Source organism: Lepidochelys kempii, chromosome 2 (assembly GCF_965140265.1).
Source record: "Lepidochelys kempii isolate rLepKem1 chromosome 2, rLepKem1.hap2, whole genome shotgun sequence".
NCBI classification, from domain to species: domain Eukaryota; kingdom Metazoa; phylum Chordata; order Testudines; family Cheloniidae; genus Lepidochelys; species Lepidochelys kempii.
Window position 1 is genome coordinate 87661437 of NC_133257.1, and position 24485 is coordinate 87685921.

General features: G+C 40.9%; 1 protein-coding gene across 1 annotated transcript in view; it reads right to left on the reverse strand.

Moving 5' to 3' along the window:
* LAMA1 (laminin subunit alpha 1) overlaps positions 1-24485 on the reverse strand; it is a 153900-nt gene that overhangs the window by 108812 nt on the left and 20603 nt on the right. Inside the window, 2 exon segments of the mRNA XM_073331559.1 lie at positions 5845-5957; positions 6297-6467. Of these exon segments, the coding sequence (XP_073187660.1) occupies positions 5845-5957; positions 6297-6467 (284 nt within the window).

Sequence of the window (24485 nt, forward strand, 5' to 3'; positions counted from 1 at the left end):
TAGAAAAGAGAATAGTATATTTTTCAAAATGCCTTGAAAAGGCTTGTGGTTAAAAGATATACAAAGGGTAACAATGCTATGCCTTTTTAATACATGGCAAAATCCACTCTTCTTAACGTTGTAAGTACAACTAAACCTTGTTACCAGAAAAGTCTGTTATGCTTAAGATTCAGACTTTACTTGCAAAAAAATCTAAACTAAATTTATGCAAACTTTTAACAAACAGAAAGTGCTGGGAGACATTCCTAGCATCAGCCTGTACCCTTCAATATTTGTTTCAGAAACTATGATCGTTTCAGGCTCCTATAAGAAACTCAGAAACCCATGAAGGAGTGCTTTCTGCTTTTTACTCAAAGAAGTTAAAGTGACATTATAGCACGATGTAATCTCAATCCAAAAAAAGATTCTAAATTCCTGAATTAGCTTTGTTTTACAATATTGATCCTTCGGTTGATTTCAATCAACAAATGTTCTAAATAATGATAAGGGCGAACACCACACATCTGTTAAAAGAGTCCACCAGTTTTAAAGCAACATAAAGATTCAAGAGGTCTCTTGGTTTTTGGTACTGTTTCTCTCCCTCTCTGTGTGAAACTTGCAAGCTGCTAATTGTGTTATTACATCCTAAAACAGAGTCTGTTCTTAAAGTAATACTTTGTAACAACAGGTTTCAGAGTAACAGCCGTGTTAGTCTGTATTCGCAAAAAGAAAAGGAGTACTTGTGGCACCTTAGAGACTAACCAATTTATTTGAGCATAAGCTTTTGTGAGCTACAGCTCACTTCATCTGATGCATTCTGTTTTTGTAACAACAGAAACAGCACACAGAGATTCCCCGCCCTTTTGTTGTATTTATCTCGCTTTGTTAACAATTGTGATTAAAATAGAGACAGAGGATGTATGTGGATGGATGCTTGGTGTGGATAATAACTGAATGATCAGGGAGGTGCCAGCCTAAGAATCCAGTGTCCATCAGCCGAAGAAGGCGTCAAGTGGAAATAACCAGAGGACCCCTGGAGGGCAGACTGCAATCCACCCAACAGCCTCAAGGATGGGAGAACCAAAGAACAAGATAACATCTGGCAGCACGGAGCTGTCAGAAATGTGCCATCTGCTGATTGATTCAGCAACAGCATGATGAAGCAATTCCCGTAGACTGGCATAGGAAGAAATTCCTATAAAAATTGACTCTAGAAAGTGAGAACTTTGGGGTCTGATTCTGCAAACCAACTTCCAGGAGCATCAGATGAGCATCTGACAAGGCCCTGCTCCCTCCTCATGTCCAGGCCACCTGGCCAGTGGCTTGGCATGAGCAACTTTAAGGCTGGTAACTATGGCCTGGTCTACACAGGGGGGAGGGAATCAATCTAAGATACACAACTTCAGCTACGAGAATAGCCATACATATGTATATATCTATAGACATATAAAGCATCATACAGCTGGGTCCTGACAGGCTGAGAGATATGCCATAATACTGTGTACCTAGTTTTATGATCCATGTTGCGTACTGATGTTTTATAAAGTACCCACTTGGCTAGCTCTACAAAATGCTTAACTTTTTCTGCATGTAAAAAAGAGATTCCAAAAAGGCAAAGACCTAACGAACAATATAACCATCTTATTAGCCAGCACTCTTCTTTTAACTAGCATTTGTCACCCTGCTGTTCTGCCCAGCTGTGTCTGGACTACAAAAACACAGGTGAAAGCTAGAACATAGTTGATTTTTATTTCTGCTTCCTGGAAGCTCCCACCAATAGAACCCAGTGAACACATGGCAGCAAATCCTCAGCTGGTGTCAACTGACCTCAGTGGACTGATCACAATTTACATCAGCTGCCCCAGCGTTGAGGCAGAGTGGTGTATAGCATGCCTCAACACTAAGCTATACACCAGGGGTGGGCAAACTTTTTGGCCTGAGGGGCGGGTAGGGAAGTCTGTGCCTCCCCAGACAGCCTGGTCCCCACCCCCTATCCGCCCCCTCCCACTTCCTGCCCCCTAACTTCCCCCCTCAGAACCCTTGACCCATCCAGCTCCCCTGCTCCTTGTCCCCTGACTGCCCCCTCCTGGGACCCCCCACCCCAAACTGCTCCCCCCGGGATCCCACCCCCTATCCAACCCTCCCTGCTCCCTGTACCCTAATTGCCTTTATTAAGGTTTATAAAATAACAGAATGGATGATAAATAACAGTTATTCACATCACAAAACACTTAAGTTTTGTAAACAAAAATAAACTGAAACTAATTTAAGATATGGGAGATATATGGCACAAATCTTGGAATCTAAAGAAAGTAACTGACAGTACTGATACTAACCACAGAGAGCAATGTACATAGTTACAGACATTGATTCCTCATAAAACTCTGAAATATTCATTAAAATAGAAAATTCAAAATACTACTAGAGAATATTTCTAATCCATTCACAATCAACCTTTAGAAATAAACATTTACCAAAAATCCCTAAAATTATTCATGCATGCATTAAGTTTCCTTTGTTACCCTTTACTTGCACCGACTTGCTCAGTATTAACATTCGAGCAAATGAACAAATCAGTGCTCTAATAACTCATTGACCCCAAGCAATCTTTATTAACCAAAATCCTTCCTTGTGGAGTAGTAATTTACATGCATGTTACATAGCCCTAAATGTCTTTTCTGTTTCCATTGCTCTAAGGAAACACAGAGGAAAGGCTTCTCAGAGGAGAAACTTCTCAAACCAAATTAACGAATCTGAGCATGTATCAGAAGAGAAAAGATATGTATTTGAGGCACCATCAATAGTGCATAGACCAGGGAGAATAAAGGAGTAAGAGGGCAGGTCAGCTGGTCTGTTTTCAGAGTACAAATATTATGGGAAAGCCATTTGGCAGAGTATTATGGGAGGACAAAAAGCTAAGGCCCCCTTCTGCTACTTCCTTCCTGTTTACAAACCAAATACAATGCAAACTAGGCAAATAACAAGAAATTCCCATCTAAATACTCTGTAGCTGACAAAAGATATTCTGTGATTATGTTTCCACAATACTGTGCTGCTTCCTAATTAAACAGAAAACTAAATTCTAGCTCAGCCCTTGCTTCTTTTTAAAGCATCTCAGACAAAGCTTCTATTTCAAAGCTTTCTATTTCAAAACTGCATTGCATAATGGTCCAGAGAGTCCTGGCAAAACCTTGTTAACAACTGTAATTCACAAATCTGCATTTTGTCAATGAGCAGAATTTCTCCATGATTTTAGACGTGTTCTAGTGTTACCAACCCACCTTGTGGTGTTAAGGATCAGTGAGCCCTGATTTTCAAAGAACTTATGCTGGGCAATGAAAAGGTTCATTGAAGACTGATACATTTTACACAAAAAGAAAAGGAGTACTTGTGGCACCTTAGAGACTAACCAATTTATTTGAGCATGAGCTTTCGTGAGCTACAGCTCACTTCATCGGATGCATACCGTGGAAACTGCAGCAGACTTTATATACACACAGAGAATATGAAACAATACCTCCTCCCACCCCACTGTCCTGCTGGTGGGAGGAGGTATTGTTTCATATTCTCTGTGTGTATATAAAGTCTGCTGCAGTTTCCACGGTATGCATCCGATGAAGTGAGCTGTAGCTCACGAAAGCTCATGCTCAAATAAATTGGTTAGTCTCTAAGGTGCCACAAGTACTCCTTTTCTTTTTGCGAATACAGACTAACACGGCTGTTACTCTGAAACCTGACATTTTACACACACTCTCAGAAGCACATTTTTTAAAAAATAACCAACTGTTCCTTGAAATTGGTTTTCTCATCTTTTTTGTGGAGACCTGTCATGCAATCCAAGCCCTCTGGACAAGCTGGCAAAAGGTTCATCGAGCCTCAGACCTAGGAGAGGTGCAGGAGACAGGGCCGGCTCTAGGATTTTTGCCACCCCAAGCTAAAAAAATTTTGACCGCCCCCGGTTTTTTTTGTGCCACCCTCCCACCCCCAGCTCCGCCCCAACTCCGCCCCTTCCCAACCCCTTCCCCAAATCCCTGGCACCACCTCCCCCCCGGGCATGCCGCATTTCCCCCCCCACGCATTGCTTCCTGCAGCTCCCAGCCCCGCGCAACCCCTTGCCCTCGCTAACCTCCACTCCACCTTCTCCCCTGAACACGCCGCCACTCCGCTTCTCCCCCCTCCCTCTCAGGAGAGGGCGGGGCAGCGCGTTCAGGGGAGCAGGCGGAGCGGAGGTGGGTGAGGGTGGGGGGGAACGCAGGAAGTAATGGTGGGGGGTAGAGGAACCACTCCCCGCCCCAGCTCGCCTCCGCTCCACCACCGCCGCCTCCCCCGAGCACGCCGCCGCTTGGCTTCTCCTCCCTCCCTCCCAGGCTTGCCACGCGAAATGGCAACCCTGGGAGGGAGGAGGGAGAAGTGGGGTGGCAGCGGCAGCGTGCTCGGGGGAGCAGACGGAGGCGAGCTGCGGCGGCGGGGGCACATTTCTAGGGGCAGCATGGCCGGCGCTGGAATGCCGCCCCTAGAAATAGGCCACCCCAAGCACCTGCTTGTTTTGCTGGTGCCTAGAGCCAGCCCGAGCGGGGGGGAACCTGGCAGCATGACTCCAAGCTGCATTGTAAGAAAACCACCGAGCCAGTGCCAAGGAACTATCTTCACCACAGATAGACCTGGTCTCCTGTGATTTCCCCAGATTCTGAGTTTGGTTAGGTGGGCACAGGACTATTGCTCATTAATCAGGGGTATAAGCCCTAGGCCCTAGAACAATTTGGGGGGAAACTCCACAATGGACTCTCCCAGAGTTTTCTTCTCTGGAGTTCCCTCCTGAGTAGAAGATGATCAAAACCAATACCAGTAGAAGCAGCAAAAAGTGGAAAATAAGCCTTCTTTTACCCTATGGTTCAGCATCAGAGCTTAATGGGATCATTTAAAGGCTAAAGTTAAGGGTAGGCAATTTTTTTTACCAAAAAAAAAAAAACGGGGGAGAGGAGGAGCAGGCAGGCAAAAAAATTGCCATAAGCTATGTTAGTGAAATATTAAGTTGCAAAGTAAGACCACAGTCAATTAATCCAAAAGCTACTGTTCTGACAGCAGTGTTATCTCAGTCCCATCGCATGTGTGTATCATTTTTTATTCCTGAGAATTCATCCATGAAAAGTTGTGTACTTGCATGTTTAGTTGCTCTGGGAAACATGACTTTGAACTTCTTGTTAACAATTACATTGTATTACCACATTTTTGTATTTAATGTAAATAAGCTCAAAGACAGAAACAATATGAAAAAGTTTTCATAAATTAGATAATGTAAAACTAACTGAAAAGTTTACATTCTGAGAACTATTAAACAATGATTGACTTATGTTCAGTTATTCTCAAAGCCAAAGTCACTCTCTAACTTACTTACTTCCTCCAAAATCCAGTACCTTGATTATCGTACTTACTGCAGATCAAAGGCTGCGTACTGCACTCTGTTATCTTACAATTGCCTCCAAGCACTTTTTGGCTAGATCTTACTCCAAAACGTTTACTCTCTTTATTAAAATATCCCATGTTCATCAAGGGAGAGTATGTGTTTTGGTAAACAGACAATTTAATTCCCATTTCAACCCCAACTAAAATTTCCAACAGCATCATTGTCAAAGTAATATGCTTTTAAACAAATTGATTGACTGACAAAACATGGTTGTTTAAATTAAATAGACTGATCCATCAGATCTTACCTTCATCTAAAGGCTGTAATGACTGTATAGTACCTATTTATAATTAATTGTAAATTGTCTGGGTCCCTAAAAACTATCAAGTACAGCTGCAATCATTTTATTAGGCTTATGTCACATAGAAAATAAATTCTTTTACACATCTGGTATTACTCACCTGTCTTAGATCCAGGGTGATGGTGACCCAGTGGTATTCCCTCCCATTCTGAATGCTGGGACTTTGCCACCAGTTATTCGTACCATCTATAGCATTGGAGATAGGGTGCTGTTCTGTTTTTAAATAACAGAAAAATTCTCTTAAGAATAAATGTCATTATCTTATTTTTTCTTAGTATTTTTAAGCTGCATGCTGAATATTTTTCTCCTCATAACAATCATCCATAAAGCATGTTTAGGGTGAAATTGACCCCTGTGCAGAAAATCACTATTAGGCCTATCCTCAAGGCTAAAGTGGTACTTCAGCCTCATGCTGGCACTCTGCACAAAAGTCAATTCCATCCACAATGATACAGACCAACATTAATAGGTATTCATGGCAGATATGTACCTTACACACAGACCTGTGAAAGTGTGGAAAGGGACCAAAAAGATATAACATCATAAACTTGCCTTTGGGGTTAGCACTGTTGTGGTCGCACACCCTGCACTGTGCATTGCGTAGAGGTCGGCCCGGCACATGTTCCACAAGTTTGCAGAACATCTCTGGTCCCTTCTCACCACAGGTGGCATTGGTGTTGATATGAGCATGGCTAGCCAGATTTAAAATAGCAGGAAACAAACCTTAAAAAACAAAAATGAATACCAATCATATAATAAGACGATTGATTAAAACAAAAATTGTTGGCTACACATGCGGTCATATGGGGTTTCACAGCAAATGTCTGCCTCACCATGTATGTCCTAGAGCAGTGGTTCTCAAGAGTGTGGGTCAGGACTCCAAAGTGGGTGCAACTAGCTAACTAGCTTAGACTTGCTGGGCTTGGGGCTGAAGCCCGAGACCCACCGCCCAGGGCCAAAGCCTGAGGGATTCAGCCCCAGGCGGTGGGGCTCAGGTTACAGGCCCCCTGGCTGGGGCTGAAGCCCTTAGGCTTTGGCTTTATCCCTTCCCCACCCAGGGCAGTGGGGCTCGGGCTTTGGCTTTGGCTTCCCCACCCATGGCAATGGAAATCAGGCAGACTCAGGCTTCGGTCCCCCCTCCTGGGGTCGTCTCATAATTTTTCTTGTCAGAAGGGGGTCATGGTGCAATGAAGTTTGAGAATCCCTGTCCTAGAGAGTTTGGAAAATGGAAAAGATATGCTGAGAATAAGTTACCTTTATGAAATGAATTCTGCATTGTCTTACAGATAGTGTAAGAGTGCAATAGCATTATCATTCCATGTCATATCTGGACCACCACTGAAGAATAGTTATTTTTAAGGGCAGAAACTGAAACCTATTTTCACAGTATAAACAAATGAAATCCAAGAGGCAAATTTAAAGTGCCTAGGTATAAGACTTACATAACTGGTACCCCATTTCTGTGGAAGGTGACTTTTAATTGGAATTCACAGATGCAGAAATACTAATGACTTGGGCAATGTACTTTGAACCTCGAAGCTTTATTTGAGCTCCTGTACATCCCCCTAAAGATTGAATTTTAGGCCCTGGTTCTCTGCTCTTCTGCAGCCCTATAAAGCATAAGGAGGATTCTTCATATGTTGCCTCCCATCTTCTGCAGTTTGTGGCATAGTAGTAGAATGGCACGTGTTTGGAAAGAGAGAAGGTATGAGCTGGAATGCAGTGAGCTCCAGCTATTCTGGGCCCAAGAAATTGTAAATGAGTGGTAAACAATGGTTTATACTGTCACCATCTTGCTTCAGAACAAACCATTGATATGAATGGGGACAGTTTGCACCACTCATTTATTGCTTCCACTCAGAACAAGGCCCCTGGACAAGTTGTCTGTGTGAGATAAAGGAGTAATTGTTAGTTTGAAGGTAATAGAGGATCATTAACCATAATCCAATCACTAGAGGGGGACAGAGACCAACTTCGTACACAGCAAAACAGTGTAATAACTGATATTTGAAAAGTTACCATCCCCAAATTAATAGCTAATAAATTTTTTTCTAATGAAATCTTAAACTCTACAGAAAACCAAAGGTCACTACAGTAGTGCTGGTATGGGGGTGGGTGGCGAAATCTAACCTCTGCTGTTATAGCACAATTATCCTTGTAACAGGCATGCTGTCCCTTTAAGGCAGGCTACAATGTCATGACCCTATTCCCTGTTCAGCACAGAACCAAAGCATTTGGGGGTTTATAATTCCCAGAGGCAATGTAAAATGTATGAGAATTTGAGAACGAGAATAATAGGACACTACAATGAACAATGCTGGGAAGAGTGCAGATATAAGAACAGGGTGCTTATTTGTATAAGAACTAAGCCACCAGGTGGGTACTGGGATCTGCCATGAGCTTTTTTACTGAGAGACTAGGAAAGAGTTTGGAGCACTAGGGAAATGGCTTGGGAAAACCTAGGGAGAGGGACTGGACATGCAGACAGATGGTTGAATATGATACCATGAGGAGGAGGTATTATTTTGGCTAGAACCTGAAGGCCAGAAAGAGCTAACTCTTTAGAGGGCAATTAAGGGACTTTGGCAGAGTTAGAAAAGAGCCTTGGTGGAAGAAAAGTGGCAGAGAGTTGGTGACTAGACCTGATGCTATTTCATGGCTGAGGGCCCTAAGGCTGGAGTTTAGATGGTTTAACACCCCTTTGGATTCTGAGGGGTATTGCTTTTGTACCCTAGGAATGGGGAAAATAGATAGACCCTTGGGGAATGCCTATGACCTTGGAAAAAGACAGGGTGAAGGATCTGAACTCTTGTTAGACTGGCAGAAGTAGATTTTTGGTGTAGCTGGAGGGTTAAACTACACTCCCAGCAAGAAAACTGAAAAAGTAGCTACATCTGACAGAGAGAAGGTAAGTCACTGTTACAGCCCCTTAGTTCCTTTTTTCTGTTTTCCAACTTTTCTCTATAAAATGTACTCAAGCAAACTAAACTCACTTCAAGGTGATAATACCGTTTGTGATAATACTGTTTGTGTTTATCAGGCTGAGATTTGCAAGTTGCTCCCTTTCCCCTGCAGACGTTAAAATCAGAAGTAACTTTGGGAAAGAGAAACAATTCTGGAGTTCAAGGCTGTGTTTAAAGATTAAAAATGATGGGCCACAACTAAGACCCTACTCCCAGATCAGATATGGCATATTAAAAGTGCCAGAAGCAATCATGTCTTTACTGCTGTACCAGAGAGGCTATTTCTGAGGCTGGTCCTGAAGGGATTATTTTTTCCAGTTATAAAGAATTAAATTCATGATTATTTCAATAAAAATAATTTCAATTGTATTCCCAATAACATATGCCTTCTTTCATTAGTTTCTCAAGTTTCTTCAGCACGTATGAGGAAAGCTTTTAATAGCAGTGTTTTGGTTTTCTAAGGCAGAGCTAAATATGACTGCAATTTAACCAAAGAGTCTTTGTATGGTAATTACACTCCCATGAAAAGCCTGAAGGAACTATTTTAGTTCAGTTTAAATCTTAACTTCAGCTCAAAATGTGGCAAAATCCTAATGTATTGAAACACAATCTGAACAGTGATCAATGTGTTTTCAACTGTATTGTATTCAAAACATTAAAGAGGACAGGAGGGAGAGAAGCTATAAGCTGAATCAAACATAGTCCTTATTTCTTGTTCTCATTAGATGTTTTAATCAGCAGCAGATGGGCATTTCTGTAACACTGAAAATTTGTCAGTCTCATTGATATCTTTGCATGCCATGTGCTGAATATGGTCCTGATCCTCCTCTCACTTACTCTGCTTTTACTCCTGAGTTACTGGTATAAGCATAAGAAGAATTTGCCCTTCCTTTTATTTTTTTTCTGAGAAATATAGATGGCGCCTATATGGATGAGGCAAGAGGATTAGACAAATATTCCTCATTTACATCATTTTCCAGTAATCAGAAGTCTCTAGCATTCAGTATTTGCTGTCAATCACTTAGGCTTCCCAATATCAGCCAGCCTTCATCAGCTTTCTGTCACCTCCAGGGTCATTCATTACACTGGCTACAATTACATGTGACACAACCTACCCTCAATGACCTCCATCCACAGCTTAAATCCATGGATTTGTGCCAAGGAAAAAGTAAGGCACTAAAGAGAGGTGCTGTGTGAAAATTTCATTCCAAAACCTCAAGTCACATTAGGATTGAGTTCAAAAACTGTAGCAAAGTAGTGCGTCAGCTGAACCTCTTCCAGCCCTCCCCCATTCCTCCTAAGCAAACATTTCACTGGTTTCAGAGCCATAATTACACTGATAATGAAACCTGTGACAGTTGATCACATGGTGGGTCTTTCTGAAGATACAAACAGAGTAACAGAGCTAAAGTTGTTGTTTAGCAAATGACCCAGGGTTTGATCCTGCAATGCTGAGTATTCGCAACTCCCAATGGGCCAAATTAATCTCTGGTTATCCTTCAAACCAATGAAGTTAAACTATAGATACGTTTGGCCACTGGCAATTTGGTGGGAGTTGAAGGAGTTTAGGAATTGCTCCGTAGTCAGCAAGGTCAAGCCCTCCATGAGTACAAATCAATCAAAACCAGATATGAGTTTCACAGCTTTATATTAGAATGTTCCGTTCTAAGTTAAAGTGTTCTTGTGCTACTCAGTGTGATGAGTTCAAGGACTCTCTCCCACCCCTACTCTGCCAAAAAGAATCAGTGAAATATGCCATTGTTTACAGTCTTGGGGGCAGGTAGATGCTGTCAGAACTAGAGAGCCCAATAAAGGCAAAAGGGTAACTTTGAAGTCACATCACTCTACAGCATCTAAGGCACCATAAGATAACTGACCGTCTGGATAAAGATACTGTGTTTCATAAAAGTAAACCAGTCTGCAACTGTGTCTAGATTATGAAAGACATTGATCTAACTTAACCTTTTCTCACTAAAATCCAGCACAATAGACTGAATTAGATCTATCAAATATATTCTCCTCAGGAAGAAAGGAAGTTTCACATATGCAATTCTTGTTGTTTTATCCTATTCGATTAGAGTCCATTATATCGTTGACTTGTGTATATTTTGCAGGATGAATTTCCCAGCTATACAATTTAAATTGGTTGACTGAATTTCATTTGCTAAAATAATTAACGAGGGATTGTGTCTATTTCCCAATTGTAGACAAACATCCCACATAGAAATGAATATCTTTATTTAATAATGCTGTCTGTTCTTTTTTTTCCTTTCCCCCCTTTCTGCTTTACAGCTGCAGGAGTTAGTGCCCACCACATTAAAAGTGACAACTATGAGAAAACAAGGAAGAAAGAGACCCTGCTGTTAACCTAAACAAGCATACATGGTTCTTCTGATCATTGTCCAGCCCTTTACATAATAACACAAATTTTGTCTTTCATTTGTTCTCCTTCAGTTACTCAGCTGCCCACTTGTCCATAACAAGAGAGGTTCCCACAGCAAAACACTGTGCAGTATCAGGAAATGAATAGTGTTCAAAATACACCAATTTGACCTTGAATAAGATCTACACCTGGAATACTAAGTTAATACCAAACTGAAATGTACTTCTTACTCTAAATATTCAGACGGTGGCAGTTTTGAAGCCTACCACTCTTGTTCGTAATGACTTTGCCTTTGTTCATGCCCATCAATAAAAGTTAGCACAAGGAGGCTAAAGAAATGAGCAGCTGATACCAAAATGGTGTTACCAAGCAAGAAAAGAGAACTAGATGTCCCTAGTAGCAAGGATTGCAATCTGGATGTGGGAGAGCTTTTCACATTAATGCTTGACCCATAAAAATGCTGGATGACTTGGCTGAATAACAGAGAAGAATTAAGAATCAAATACTTAACTCAGCACACAGCCCAAGTGGTTTTCTTCAGGGACTAGAGGAAAGAAGGAATCCACCCACACACACACACACACAGAGATTGCTGTGTGGCAACACTGCCACAGGGCCCCTCAGTAAATGCACTTCCCTTCCACAGTGGAACATGGCCAATAAACCTATGGAGCAGCAAATCCACTCATGCTACATCAAGGTTCCTTCCCCACTCTGAACTCTAGGGTACAGATGTGGGGACCTGCATGAAAGACCCCCTAAGCTTATTCTTACCAGCTTAGGTTAAAACTTCCCCAAGGTACAAACTTTGTCTTGTCCTTAACAGTCCTTAACAGTATGCTGCCACCACCAAGCGTTTTAAACAAAGAACAGGGAAAGAGACCACTTGGAGACGTCTTCCCCAAAATACGCCCCCCCGCCAAGCCCTGGAGAAGGCTTGATAATAATCCTCACGAATTGGTAGATGTGAGCACAGACCCAAACCCTTGGATCTTAAGAACAATGAAAAAATCAATCAGGTTCTTAAAAGAAGAATTTTAATTAAAGAAAAGGTAAAAGAATCACCTCTGTAAAATCAGGATGGTAAACACCTTACAGGATAATCAGATTCAAAACATAGAGAATCCCTCTAGGCAAAACCTTAATTTACAAAAAGACACAAAAACAGGAATATACATTCCCTCCAGCACAGTTTATTTTACCAGCCATTAAACAAAAGAAAATCTAATGCATTTTCTAGCTAGATTACTTACTAATTTAACAGGAGTTGGAAGGCTTGCATTTCTATCTGTTGCCGGGAAAAGCATCACACACACAAACAAACAGAACCCTTTGTTCCCCCCTCCCCCCCGTCCAGATTTGAAAGTATCTTGTCCCCTCATTGCTCATTTTGGGTCAGGTGCCAGTGAGGTTACCTTAGCTTCTTAACCCTTTACAGGTGAAAGGGTTTTGCCTCTGGCCAGGAGGGATTTTATAGCACTGTATACAGAAAGGTGGTTACCCTTCCCTTTATATTTATGACACTGCCCTTGCTTCTTTCTCACCGCTCTAAACCCTTGCCTGCTGTGGCACAGAAAGAACAGCTCCACAGCACTCAGAGGTAGCGGATCCCTCGAATGGGGTCACCAAATCTTGATCCCTTTTTTCCTGCAGTGCCACCCCCATTCCACTACACCAGTCAGGGTCACCACTGCACTTGCCATTCTTGCCCCCAAATCATTTCAGAGAATTGTCAGGAACACAACTAATGTTAGCCAATCAGATGTCTTTGTGCCTCGAGCACTATTAAAATGCCATGATCCACAGGATTACAGACTACAAATCATTTTCATATAGATATGCACACCCCACACCAAATTATTCAGGAATTGTATGCCTAGGAACACAGGAATTGCCATATTGGATCAATGTACTGATCCTGGCCTCAACAATGGGCAGTGCCAGATTATTCAGATGAAGGCACAATAAACTCTGCAGTGGGCATAATAGAATAAATTACTAACCCCAATAATTAGAAGTTGACTTATTCCCTGAAGTATGAGGTATTAAATCTATTCCAATTTTTGTTTGTTTCTTTAATCCTTATAATGTGACTCTGGATGCCACAGGTGTCCTATGAGACGATCACTGAAGTGTCTGCAGTGACCTAGGACCAGGCAGAGAACTGAAAATAAGGAAACAGTAGCACCTGGAGAGCATACAGAAGTCAGAAAGTGCCAGTGGCTGGATGCCTAATAAAACCTGAGCATCCAGGCAGTTTGGGCGCCCATTGAGGAGATTATATTTTCAAAGAACATGCACTGCCCACACACTGCTTTGAAAATTTCCCTTGTGTTTTGAGCCACCAGTGGGGTCAACCAAATGCTCCTCCAATTGTTTTACTGTTTCATGCCCCCAGGCTCAGCATCAATGACTAAGAGGTAGAGAAATAAAGAACAGCTTTGTCTTGTTCCTCTCTCGAGAACAAAAGGAGCTGAGCAAGGCAATAACAGAAAAAATACTCAATATTAACGTGAAACATGCTTTCATTCTAGCAAAGAGGAAACTCAAAAGTATTGAAACTCAACTAAAACCTGCAGCCTCAGGCACCCAGGATAGAAATGATCTGTTTTACTTACACAGTTCAGTGCACTACAAGGTTATAACCTTTCCTGTATGGGAGCACTGGGGAGAGAAGAAAAATGCCCAGGGAGCAAACACGTAGCCCTCTCTCCTCAGTGCATCCAGCTCAGGAGGCCGCTATATAGGTTTTAAGTTCCGAGCACAGGTTGAGCATGTGTGCCTGGAACAAGGTAGGGGTGGAGCATGGAAGGATGGAGCATGGAAGGTGAATGTACCTATTCTATGGGTGTAGCAAAGGGCACTCCTTGCCGCACTCCCCAGTACCCAGAAGGTATATTTATTAGGCTACCCAGGTAGTAGTACTCCACATTCCCCTTAAATCAGGAGCGCCCAGCCTACAGCCTGTGGGCCATATACTGGTTCAACACAATATACAAATAGCCAATTCATTAGCATTTTGTTGTCATGTTTTCATCATTTTAGTTTTCACAAGTGGGTAAATAGACAATACTATACATAGAAACTACCTGTCTGAATACATACACAACAAGCTGAACTTAAAATATAAGTCAATAAAGGTAACTTTAAATCTTATTAAAATATGTAGAATCTATTTGACCCACACAAGGTTGTTCTTAGGTTTATGTGGCCCTCCTGTGTAATAAGGTTGGGCACCACTACCTTACATGAAACCCCTTTGTCACAAGTCCCAATAGAGTAACTACTGTATAGATATTACAGATCGGAAAATGCTGATTCATCAAAATATTCCGAGAGATCATACCAAAATTCCAATGGAAATCAGGCAGGAGTCCCTGGGGAGCTGGGCAGCAGTTTCCCACCTGGCCAGTTGGAGGACCATTCTATACAAAATTGTGAGGTTTTTTTCCCCATTCCACTGAGGAACAAAAAAGGTTCAAAATTTCAGAAGTTTTCACAGAATGAAAAATCCCCGTTCCTTCTCAGCTTGCAGCGCAAGACACAATGAATGTATTGGTTTTATTTGATTTAAGGGAATTTAGCTCTTTGGACAGATGGTTGTAATTTCCCATTTTAGTTAAGTTTAATTTAGAAAATCAAAATAAATCAGAAAAAATATCAGGTTTTTTTTAAACTTCGCTGTTTTATTCATTGTGTTGAGAGATAGCCAGGACAAAAAGGCGGAGTCTCAAAAACCCACAGCGCTTCAACAGGAGACTTCCCATTCAGTTGTCTGTGCATACAGCCTCACAGAAAGTGGGCTTAACTGAGCAGTGTATAAAGCCTACATTATACTCATAGTCAGCGTTGTTTTAAAGCTCTCTTTAGATCCAAGAAGCAAGAATGGGTCCAAGCCTGCTGCTGCCAAGAGAAAAACAAGGTTAAAGAGGATTGAGCGCCCTGGAATTCTAAACTTCAGTTTCACCTGCCTCCCCCTGCTGGCAAAATAGCATAACTCCATACAGCCTTATAGACCCAAACTGGTCTAGGAAACCGCATCTATCTTAGAGGTTTGATACTGCCACTTTTCATCATAGTATCTGAGCACCTTCCACATACAAAGTATTCATCTCAGATAGAGCCTCATCTCTTTTGCATCTAGTCAGTTTTATAACAGACAAAATAATTAAACCTTTATGTTAAGATTTTCAACATTGACTAGGAGATTTAGTCAAGCAACTCGCATTCATTTCAATGAGATATGGGTCTACATTTCCTAGTTAGCTCTGAAAAATTCAACATTAATTTCCTAATACTGTGTTCTAATGCTAATGCTACACTTCAATTTATGCTTTTTCCACACTGGCAAGTGAAAGACAAACTTTTGTCATTCAGAGGTGTTAAAAAAAACACACACCCCCAAAAGACAAAAGTTTGGTCCACGACAAGCACTGGTGTGAACAGCGCTTTGTCGGCAGGAGCACTCTCCTGCCGACAAAGCCACTGCTGCTTGTTGGGGTTGCAAGTTTTTTTGTCAGCAGGCATACAACAGCTACACTGCGTGCCCTTTAGTGACACGTCAGTAGCAGCACAGCCATGTCGCTAAAAGCTGCGTAGTGTAGACATAGCCTTAGAGAGTCTTGATTTCATTCACATTCCTCGGTAAAGATTTATCAGTACTCATTATGTATTCACTATCCTTCAAAATAAATGCCAGCTGTAAATACTGATTTTTATAGAAGCCTGCTAATGCCTGGACTGCACAAGTATTCTTTGAAAATGCTCATCTAGTTTCCACCAGTATTACAGTTCTTTCCAAAATGATGCCTGGCAGTAATATCACACATCTTGTAAAACACAGATTATGTAATATTATTTAGGCTATGTTTACACTAGAGACTCAACAGCAGCACAGCTGTATCGATGCACCTGTGCAGCTTAAGACCTCCCATGCAGCTGCTCTATGCAGACAGGAGAGCTCTCTTCCATTGGCATAATTAAACCGTTGCTAATGAGCAGCGGTAACTATAGCGGCGGGACAGCATCTCCCACCGACAGCACTGTCTTCACCGGCACTTCTGTCAGCATAATTTATGTCAGTCAGGAGTATGTGTTTCTTCACACTCCTGACTGACAAAAGTTTTACTGACAAGAGTGCAAGCATCCATTTCCAAGACCTTATGATTACTATATGTAAAAATTTAAAACGTTATTCTAATAGAAAGGATTAATATCGGTCACGTTAATTATGTTATTAATTATGATTATTACTATTAATTATTAATATTATTTTAAGGGCTCTTGTACAAGAACAGGATATGTATTTCTTAAAAGCACACTTTCTTTTGGTGGTCCTTTTGTTTGTCATAATTCTCTATTTTGCAATTTCACATTTCATTGACATGGAAATGAAAGGTATGACATCAAGAGAATAAAGAATGTTAGTAGGTCTTCCTACTATTTTCCTACTAATAAAAACAGGACAGGGATATATGGTGTAGAAAATACAATATATAGGTAGAATTATGCCTAATTAGAAGAATTTTCAAAGTTTTCCGATAGATCTTAGTGGCTCTTCAGTGTACTGTTATATGCATTTTTCTGTCACATAAGGACCAGACTTTTTGTAGATGCTGGCCACCACAGCGTCCATTAACTCCAGCTGTAATTATGGGTGCTAAGCACTTCTGAAAACCAAGCCCTGAATACCATGTACTTTATAAATGTCTTAAGTCTTATAAATTGTGCGCCATTTTGCATAAAGTATACCACTATAGTATTAATTATTTTTTCATGTTACAAGCAGTTTCTTTCCAGGTAGGCAGGGCTCAGATACACAAGGCAAGTTTGCAAATATATTATATGGCTCAGTTACTGTAACACTCATAGCATTCTCTGAGATGCTCCCAATTCCATGCACAGGGCCAATTAGACAGGCAGAACTGCAGAGTCTCAATGTGCAGATGAGATGATGGTGTAGGGAGGAGGGGTTTACATTTATTAGGAACTGGGGAAACTTTTGGGAAAGGGGGAGCCTATACAGGAAGGATGGGGCTCTGTTCTGGGACAAGTCCTATTCAACATATTCATAAATGATCTGGAAAAAGGGGTAAACAGTGAGATGGCAAAATTTGCAGATGATACAAAATTACTAAAGATAGTTAAGACCCAGGCAGACTGCGAAGAGCTACAAAAGGATCTCTCAAAACTGGGTGACGGCAACAAACTGACAGATGAAATATAATCTTGATAAATGCAAAGTAATGCACATTGGAAACCATACTCCCAACTATACATATTAAATGGTGGGGTCTAAATTAGCTGTTGCCACTCAAGAAAGAGATCTTGGAGTCATTGTGGATAGTTCTCTGAAAACATCCACTCAATGTACAGCAGCAGTCAAAAAAGCAAACAGAATGCTGGGACTAATTAAGAAAGGGATAGATAATAGGACAGAAAATATCATGTTGCCTCTATATAAATCTATGGTATGCCACATCTCGAATACCGTGTGCAGATGTGGTCACCCCATCTCAAAAAATATATATTGGAATTGGAAAAGGTTCAGAAAAGGGCAACAAAAATGATTAGGGGTATGGAACAGCTTCCGTATGAGGAGAGATTAATAAGATTGGGACTTTTTAGCTTGGACAACTCTTTCTGTCCTTATCTGTGAAATGGGAATAATAGTAGTTCCCTACCTAACAGATGTCTTGTGAGGATAAATATATTAACTTTTCAGATTCTATGGTAATAGGGACCATTTAAGTCTTAGATAGCTTCTCTCAAGACAGGGATAATTGATTTGAGGCCTCTGTCCTATATTCCAGGAAAGCTTGAGTGGTTTAGGGAAGACAAAACCTATGCATCCCAGAATTAGAAAACAAAGAATTGTTGGGACATGAAGACAACGGCAATTATCTGCAGTCAGTCAGGAATTAGATCAAGAGAATGACATAATATTTTCTGGACTGTATATCAACACATACAATAAAGATTCAAAGCAGATCTTTGCCAGGAATTTTACTGATTCATACTGCGGGGTAGCCAGTTGATTCCTTTCCCCTTCCCCACAATTGTTTTGCCCTTTCTGTGCTGTCAGTAACAAAGAGAGAATTTGCCAATGAATAAAGCAAATGTGACTTGGAAAAACATAGGGAACTGATATCAGCAGTAACAATGGGCCTTTTTTACAGATTCAGTTTTCAGAGCACAAAAATACATGAAGGGGTCTAATTTCATTCACAAATTAGTGTTCTAAAAATGTAAAACAGTCAGCAATTTATAAGAAAGAGGCGATGTTCAAGTTGTTCACCAGCAGTAGATCTTTCATTTATTGAAAACATTTACACAGAATACACAGCAGCAGTTGTTCCAGAGACTTTCAAGCACTGGAGGAAAACAAAGGATTATAAAGGGCAAAAAGCAATCAAATGTTAAAGACCACTAAAATGTATAAAATGTGGAACAGTATTATACTTCACAAGCTGAGGTCACATTCCTTATACAATTCTCAAAGACAATTTTCCAAAGTACAGCTCTTAGCTTTAATTGTTCTTCCTTGCTCCAATTTCTAACTTACTAAGTTCAAGAGAAGTATTGAACCTATGAGTCTGGATGCTAGATTCCCCCATTGTAGTTAGTAAAATTATATCATTTATGCCAGCAGTGACATAGGTTCCCCAGACCTTTTTTATTGAGTAGTTTCTTATTGAGTAGTTAAGGGCCCAATTTTGTAACATTTATTCATGTGAGTAATCCTGACTCAGAGATGTGAAGCTTTGCAGAACTGCCCCTTGGAATGGTGAAAATCACAGAAATTTGGTAATTGTAACAGCAGATAATTGCAAAAAATAATCCTCTGTACTTTTTCTACAGCAATACAAAGCAAGAGCTTCATGCTATAATGTCTGGTCTACCTTATTCTCCAGTTTGTACAGCCACTGCACAAACATTTGCATCAAAGGTGGCTTTAACCTATTTTCAAACCACAATATTCACACTGTGCTTAAAACAGCAAGTAACCAATTATATTCAACCAGTTTAATAAAAAGTAATAGTCTTGACATGACACAAGTTGACTGCTCTGCTGTAACATTACAGCTAACTGAATCTCCATTAGAGCAACAGAGATAGGGTGACCACACATCCCATTTTGGCCAGGACAGTCCCCTTTTAAGCCCTGTCCCGGAAATCTCAACTTTTTTGGCAAAAATGGGCATTTGTCCCATTTGCTCTTGCCAACTGATCATCAGCCCAGCAGGGCTCAGGCTGTCACCTCAGGTAGCGTGGGGCTCAGGCACCCCCGGTCGGCATGGGGGCAGGGGATCCTTGAGGGGTGTGCTCAGGCCAGCCCCGTGCGGGCAGAGTGTACGCTCGGGCAAGCAGTGATGCCAGGCAGTTCAGGCCAGCCCCACACAGTGTCCCATTTTTACTTTGGGAAATATGGTCACCCTAAACAGAGAGAGCCCCACAGAGGCTCAGATAAGGGGTTGGTTTTAATACATAGTAGAGTTTTAAAACTTTATATATAAAATAAAAACCCCAAACCAGACCATGACCATCCCCTGAAGATGGCTACATTGTTCCAGTGTAGTTCTTTCTAATATCATAGAACAGATCTGGCTAGTATAATGTCAGTTGACCAAAGTTAGTTGTATGCAGGGTTAGCTTCCATTCAGACCCAGGCAGGATGTTTTTTAGTACATTCTGCAGACAGCTTTATGGTTCTCAGATTTGTAAAAGGTTTTGCAGGTTGCATTGTAATAATTTGATAGGCATTTCAAAGGGAACTGCAGAGAATTCACCACATTAGTTATGCCAAAAACACTTTAATTTGAATTCTGCAATCTGCTAGAATACCAACAAACCTCAGAAGACCTAGGTCTCTCCCTCCCTCTTCCCCAACTCCAATGTAAGTGACAAAAAAGGCTTTTTTGCCAAAAATGTCACACTGTTGCTACCAACAGTTCAGTTCCATCCCTAGCAGCAACAAAGGGAGCTAATGTAGACAAGGCATTGGCAGCTACTGGTGTTGTCTAGACATGCTCTGAACTGGGTTAGACGACATGCTGAATAATGCCACAGTGTTTGGAAATGCATTTGAAAGCAATTGAACGTTGCAACATAACAGAGAAAAAGCGTTATCTCAAATTCAAGCTGAAAATAGAAAGTGAAGTTAGCAACGATGTTGTTTGTTCAAGAATGATCCTAGTCAGCTTTACCATTTCTCCCCCCCCCCCCCACATATATATATGGGTCATGAAGGTTAAGCTTTTTCTCTACATTCAAGGCAACAGTTATGCCGTTCACAACATGCCTTCTTTCAAACTCTCAAACGCCAGCCAACTATTTCAAAGTTAGAATATAACAAAGACTATAGAAAAAAGTAAATTTGTCCAAAACACTGTGAAATTCTTTTAAACAAGTCGGTGGGCTAAAAAGTGAACTTGACATCACAAATGACAGAAAACTAATGGAAAATAATAAATTATATTAATTAAGCTTTAATTGTTTATTGGTGAAGTTTACTAAAGGAAAACAACCTGTTCTTCCCTGGTGTAAAATGCAAACGTTATTTGAGAGTCTCTTCCCCTACCACATTTCAAAGCAGAAAACAATAGAACATGACCTTATTTTTAAAAGGGGCGCTCTACAGCAGGTGGAAAATAGAGTTTTATTCCATTGGGGTCAGACTGTACCCCAAAAATCCATGCATGGGAGGGTGTGACTCCTGCTTAGCTGCCTCTGCCACAATATCCTCCTCACTATAGAACCCCACAGAAGGTGTTGAGATCTGCAAAGGGAGAAACATGGGCACTGGGCTGTCTGGGGGTTGGCAGTGGTGGGCAGCCCCTATCCCCACTCTGGATTTTTTGGGATTCCCCAGGAAAGGTCATATAACCTGAGGCTGTAGTGCCTTCCTTGCTGAGCACCCCTCCACCTCAAAATCCCCTGCTGGGGGTGCTCTTTCCTTGCCAGGCAGTAGAGAAGGCTGTCGGGGGTGGGGGGGCAGGAAAGGAAAGTCCTGACACATCGTTGATTCCCCAGGATCTGCGCAGATGCTTGGGGAGACTACAAGTGTGGGAGCAAGGGCAAATCTCATCCTCATGATGGAATGCCCAGGGAAGAATTTCATAGGTAGATCCTTGCATAGAGGTCCTCCTCTTTAGTTCCCTCCCACAGTATTTATTGCAAGAAGGGGAGACCCAACACTTCACAATTAAGGGAAAATAGTCTAATCTATTCTTTTGCCTCTAACTTTCTGTCATTTGTTAGATGAAATGTACTTCACCTCCCCCCCCCCCCCCCCCATTGCCTTGTTTCAATTCAAATCAACATTTGAACATGGGACCTCAGCACAAACATCTACCACTAGAGGTATAAGGCTTTCTCAGTGCAGTGTGTGCCACAGCTAAGACAGCAGCTTCGGCCCAGGTTTTTAGAAAAATGCCCAAACATTTTTCAGGGATGGAATAAAGAAAGAGGAAAAAGCAGAGTTTTTAAACAATGTATAGCTCTGCCCTGAACAGAGAAAACAAAATGCATCTGTAGCCTCAAGGCTTTTTCCAAATTTCAAAGGCCTGATCAAACAGCAGTGAAAGTATTAAGAGTTTCTCAAAACAAAACAGAAAAAAGGTGGCAAGATTCTTTTATGATGGGAACTGTTAGGCAACTTAAATATTGGAGCTGCTACCAGTGCCAGATCCCTTTATCATCTTAAAGAAGAATTTGCAGATGTGCCTAGTAAGAGATACAATGAACATATTAAAAAGAGAATGGTTGGGCAATAAGGCAGACGTGGGAATGGGGAAGAAAAGATAAATCTGGAGAATGACTCATTCTCTGATGAAATCTTAGCCAAGAAATTGATGATTCTGTTGGTGATGAACAAACATTTCAGATATGTAAATCAATTGTACATATCAAAGTCCAATTTGAAGTCTAGCTTTTAAATGTGAATACAGCTAGGGCTTTTTTAAAATAAATGATATGAATGTACTTAAAATGACAAATTACATTCAAACCCTCTAATAAGACTTTGTGGCCTCCCTAATTGTCTTTCTAGCCAGGATACTCAGATACTCTACAAGATGGTTCAGATACTACACTGATGGATGCCATGCAAAAATTAGATAGGTTTCAGAGTAGCAGCCGTGTTAGTCTGTATTCGCAAAAAGAAAAGGAGCACTTGTGGCACCTTAGAGAGTAACAAATTTATTTGAGCATAAGCTTTTGTGAGCTACAGCTTCATGCATCCGATGAAGTGAGCTGTAGCTCACAAAACCTTATGCTCAAATAAATTTGTTAGTCTAAGGTGCCACAAGTACTCCTTTTTTTTTTAAATTAGCTAGTCAGTGTTCCTCCCTCTAAGTTAGTCATATGGGAATTACTCCAATACCCGCTGAAGTCAAGGGAAAACCTTCATTGCTTATTATCTCAATATCATCCATTTCCCTCTTTCTCCCATCAATCATACTGCATCAATAGCATTGCAGCACATGGGCAAGTTTGGGTGTTAACAAGTAGTTCAGATTCTTTTCTGGACTTGTTCTATCACTGACAACAAACTGCTCCATCTGTAAATCTAATTTTGGAAAAGTCTGTTAGCAAGCCACTAAAATGTGGGGAAGGCATATTTGGTGCTATTTCTGTAATAAAATCAGTGCATCTAAAAGAGCTATATAAGGTACACAAAAAGAAAAGGAGTACTTGTGGCACCTTAGAGACTAACCAATTTATTAGAGCATAAGCTTTCGTGAGCTACAGCTCACTTCCTCAGATGCATATCGTGGAAACTGCAGCAGGCTTTATATATACACAGAGAATATGAAACAATACCTATTCCCACCCCACTGTCCTGCTGGTAATAGCTTATCTAAAGTGATCATCAGGTGGGCCATTTCCAGCACAAATCCAGGTTTTCTCACTCTGTGTATATATAAAGCCTGCTGCAGTTTCCACGATATGCATCTGAGGAAGTGAGCTGTAGCTCACGAAAGCTTATGCTCTAATAAATTGGTTAGTCTCTAAGGTGCCACAAGTACTCCTTTTCTTTTTGCGAATACAGACTAACACGGCTGTTACTCTGAAACCTGTCATAAGGTACACAGTGAGCAGCATTTAGAAATTATTAATTTAAAAGAAACCCTTTAAATTCCTTTTTTGGATGCACAACAATTCAGTAACACATTAGGGGGGAATATGCGAAGGAAGAAACAAGAACAAAAAGTCAGCATTTAAGCAAAATCAGATAATCTGATCGGACGTAAAAGTTAGCTAATTTGCAGGTACAATTTTAACAGCTGCCATGCATTTACAAAGTATCATTTCAGTATTCCTTCCCTCAAACTACTCTTAATTCATTTCTTGTAAGTACTGATTCTTAGACCATGAGCACTGTTCAAGAATCTGCCTGGAAATGGTTTCTCTGGTATTTAAACCAAAGTAGTAATAGTATTTAAACCAAAGTAGAAGAGCCAAAGGATGATGGACAGGCAACTTGCCAGGGAACAACAAACCTGCTAGACCATGAAATTAGTTTTTGCTTATTTTTCCACATGCTGAGGAGCGTATATCTTCCGATTCTTTTTACAATAGCACTAGCTTTTTCTCCCCGCCCCCCCATCCCTGAAGTCACCTTAAACTCCAGAACGTCTTTCACTACAAAACTACTAGTAAACGTGATATCTGGCTATTAAAACATTTTACTGAACGGTTTGTCAGTTTCTCCTTACATTCTGGGTGTGAAGGGGTCTTACCTAACAATTCATTCTATATTACCATTGAATTATGAGACTTTGAACAATAGGAAACTTACTGACCATATTGCCAGACCTGTTTTAGGCCAGCTTTTTAAAACTTGGATGCCATAAACTTAGGCATCTCAATAATTAGGCCTCTAAAAAAGCAGCCTGACTTTCAAAGGTGCTAAGCATTCACATCCCATGCCTATTAGGCACAGAAGTTTGAAAATATTGGAATTAGTTTTTTATGTTAAATATAAATACATTGAAATATTAGAGGTTCACCCACAGAGACTCCCCTATGCTTACTGCTCTGGGGAAGGCATCATTTATCCTACCGCACACATTGTTTTCTGCTATTGGTCTTCAACCCAAGGGGCAACCGTCTTCTCTATATCCTGAAAATCCTGTCTTGTTGGATCATATTAAAGAAGTTCTGTATTAAAATCACAAATGAGTTTGATTCCCCATAGTTTAAATTCCAGGGTATTATTAATTAAGAGGTCTCTTGGTTTTTGGTACTGTTTCTCTCCCTCTATGTGTGAAACTTGCAAGCTGCTAATTGTGTTAGTACGTTCTAAGACAGAGTCTGTTCTCAAAGCAATTCACAGAGAGAGAGACTCAAAGCAATACTCTAACAACAGAAACAGCACCCAGAGACTCCCCG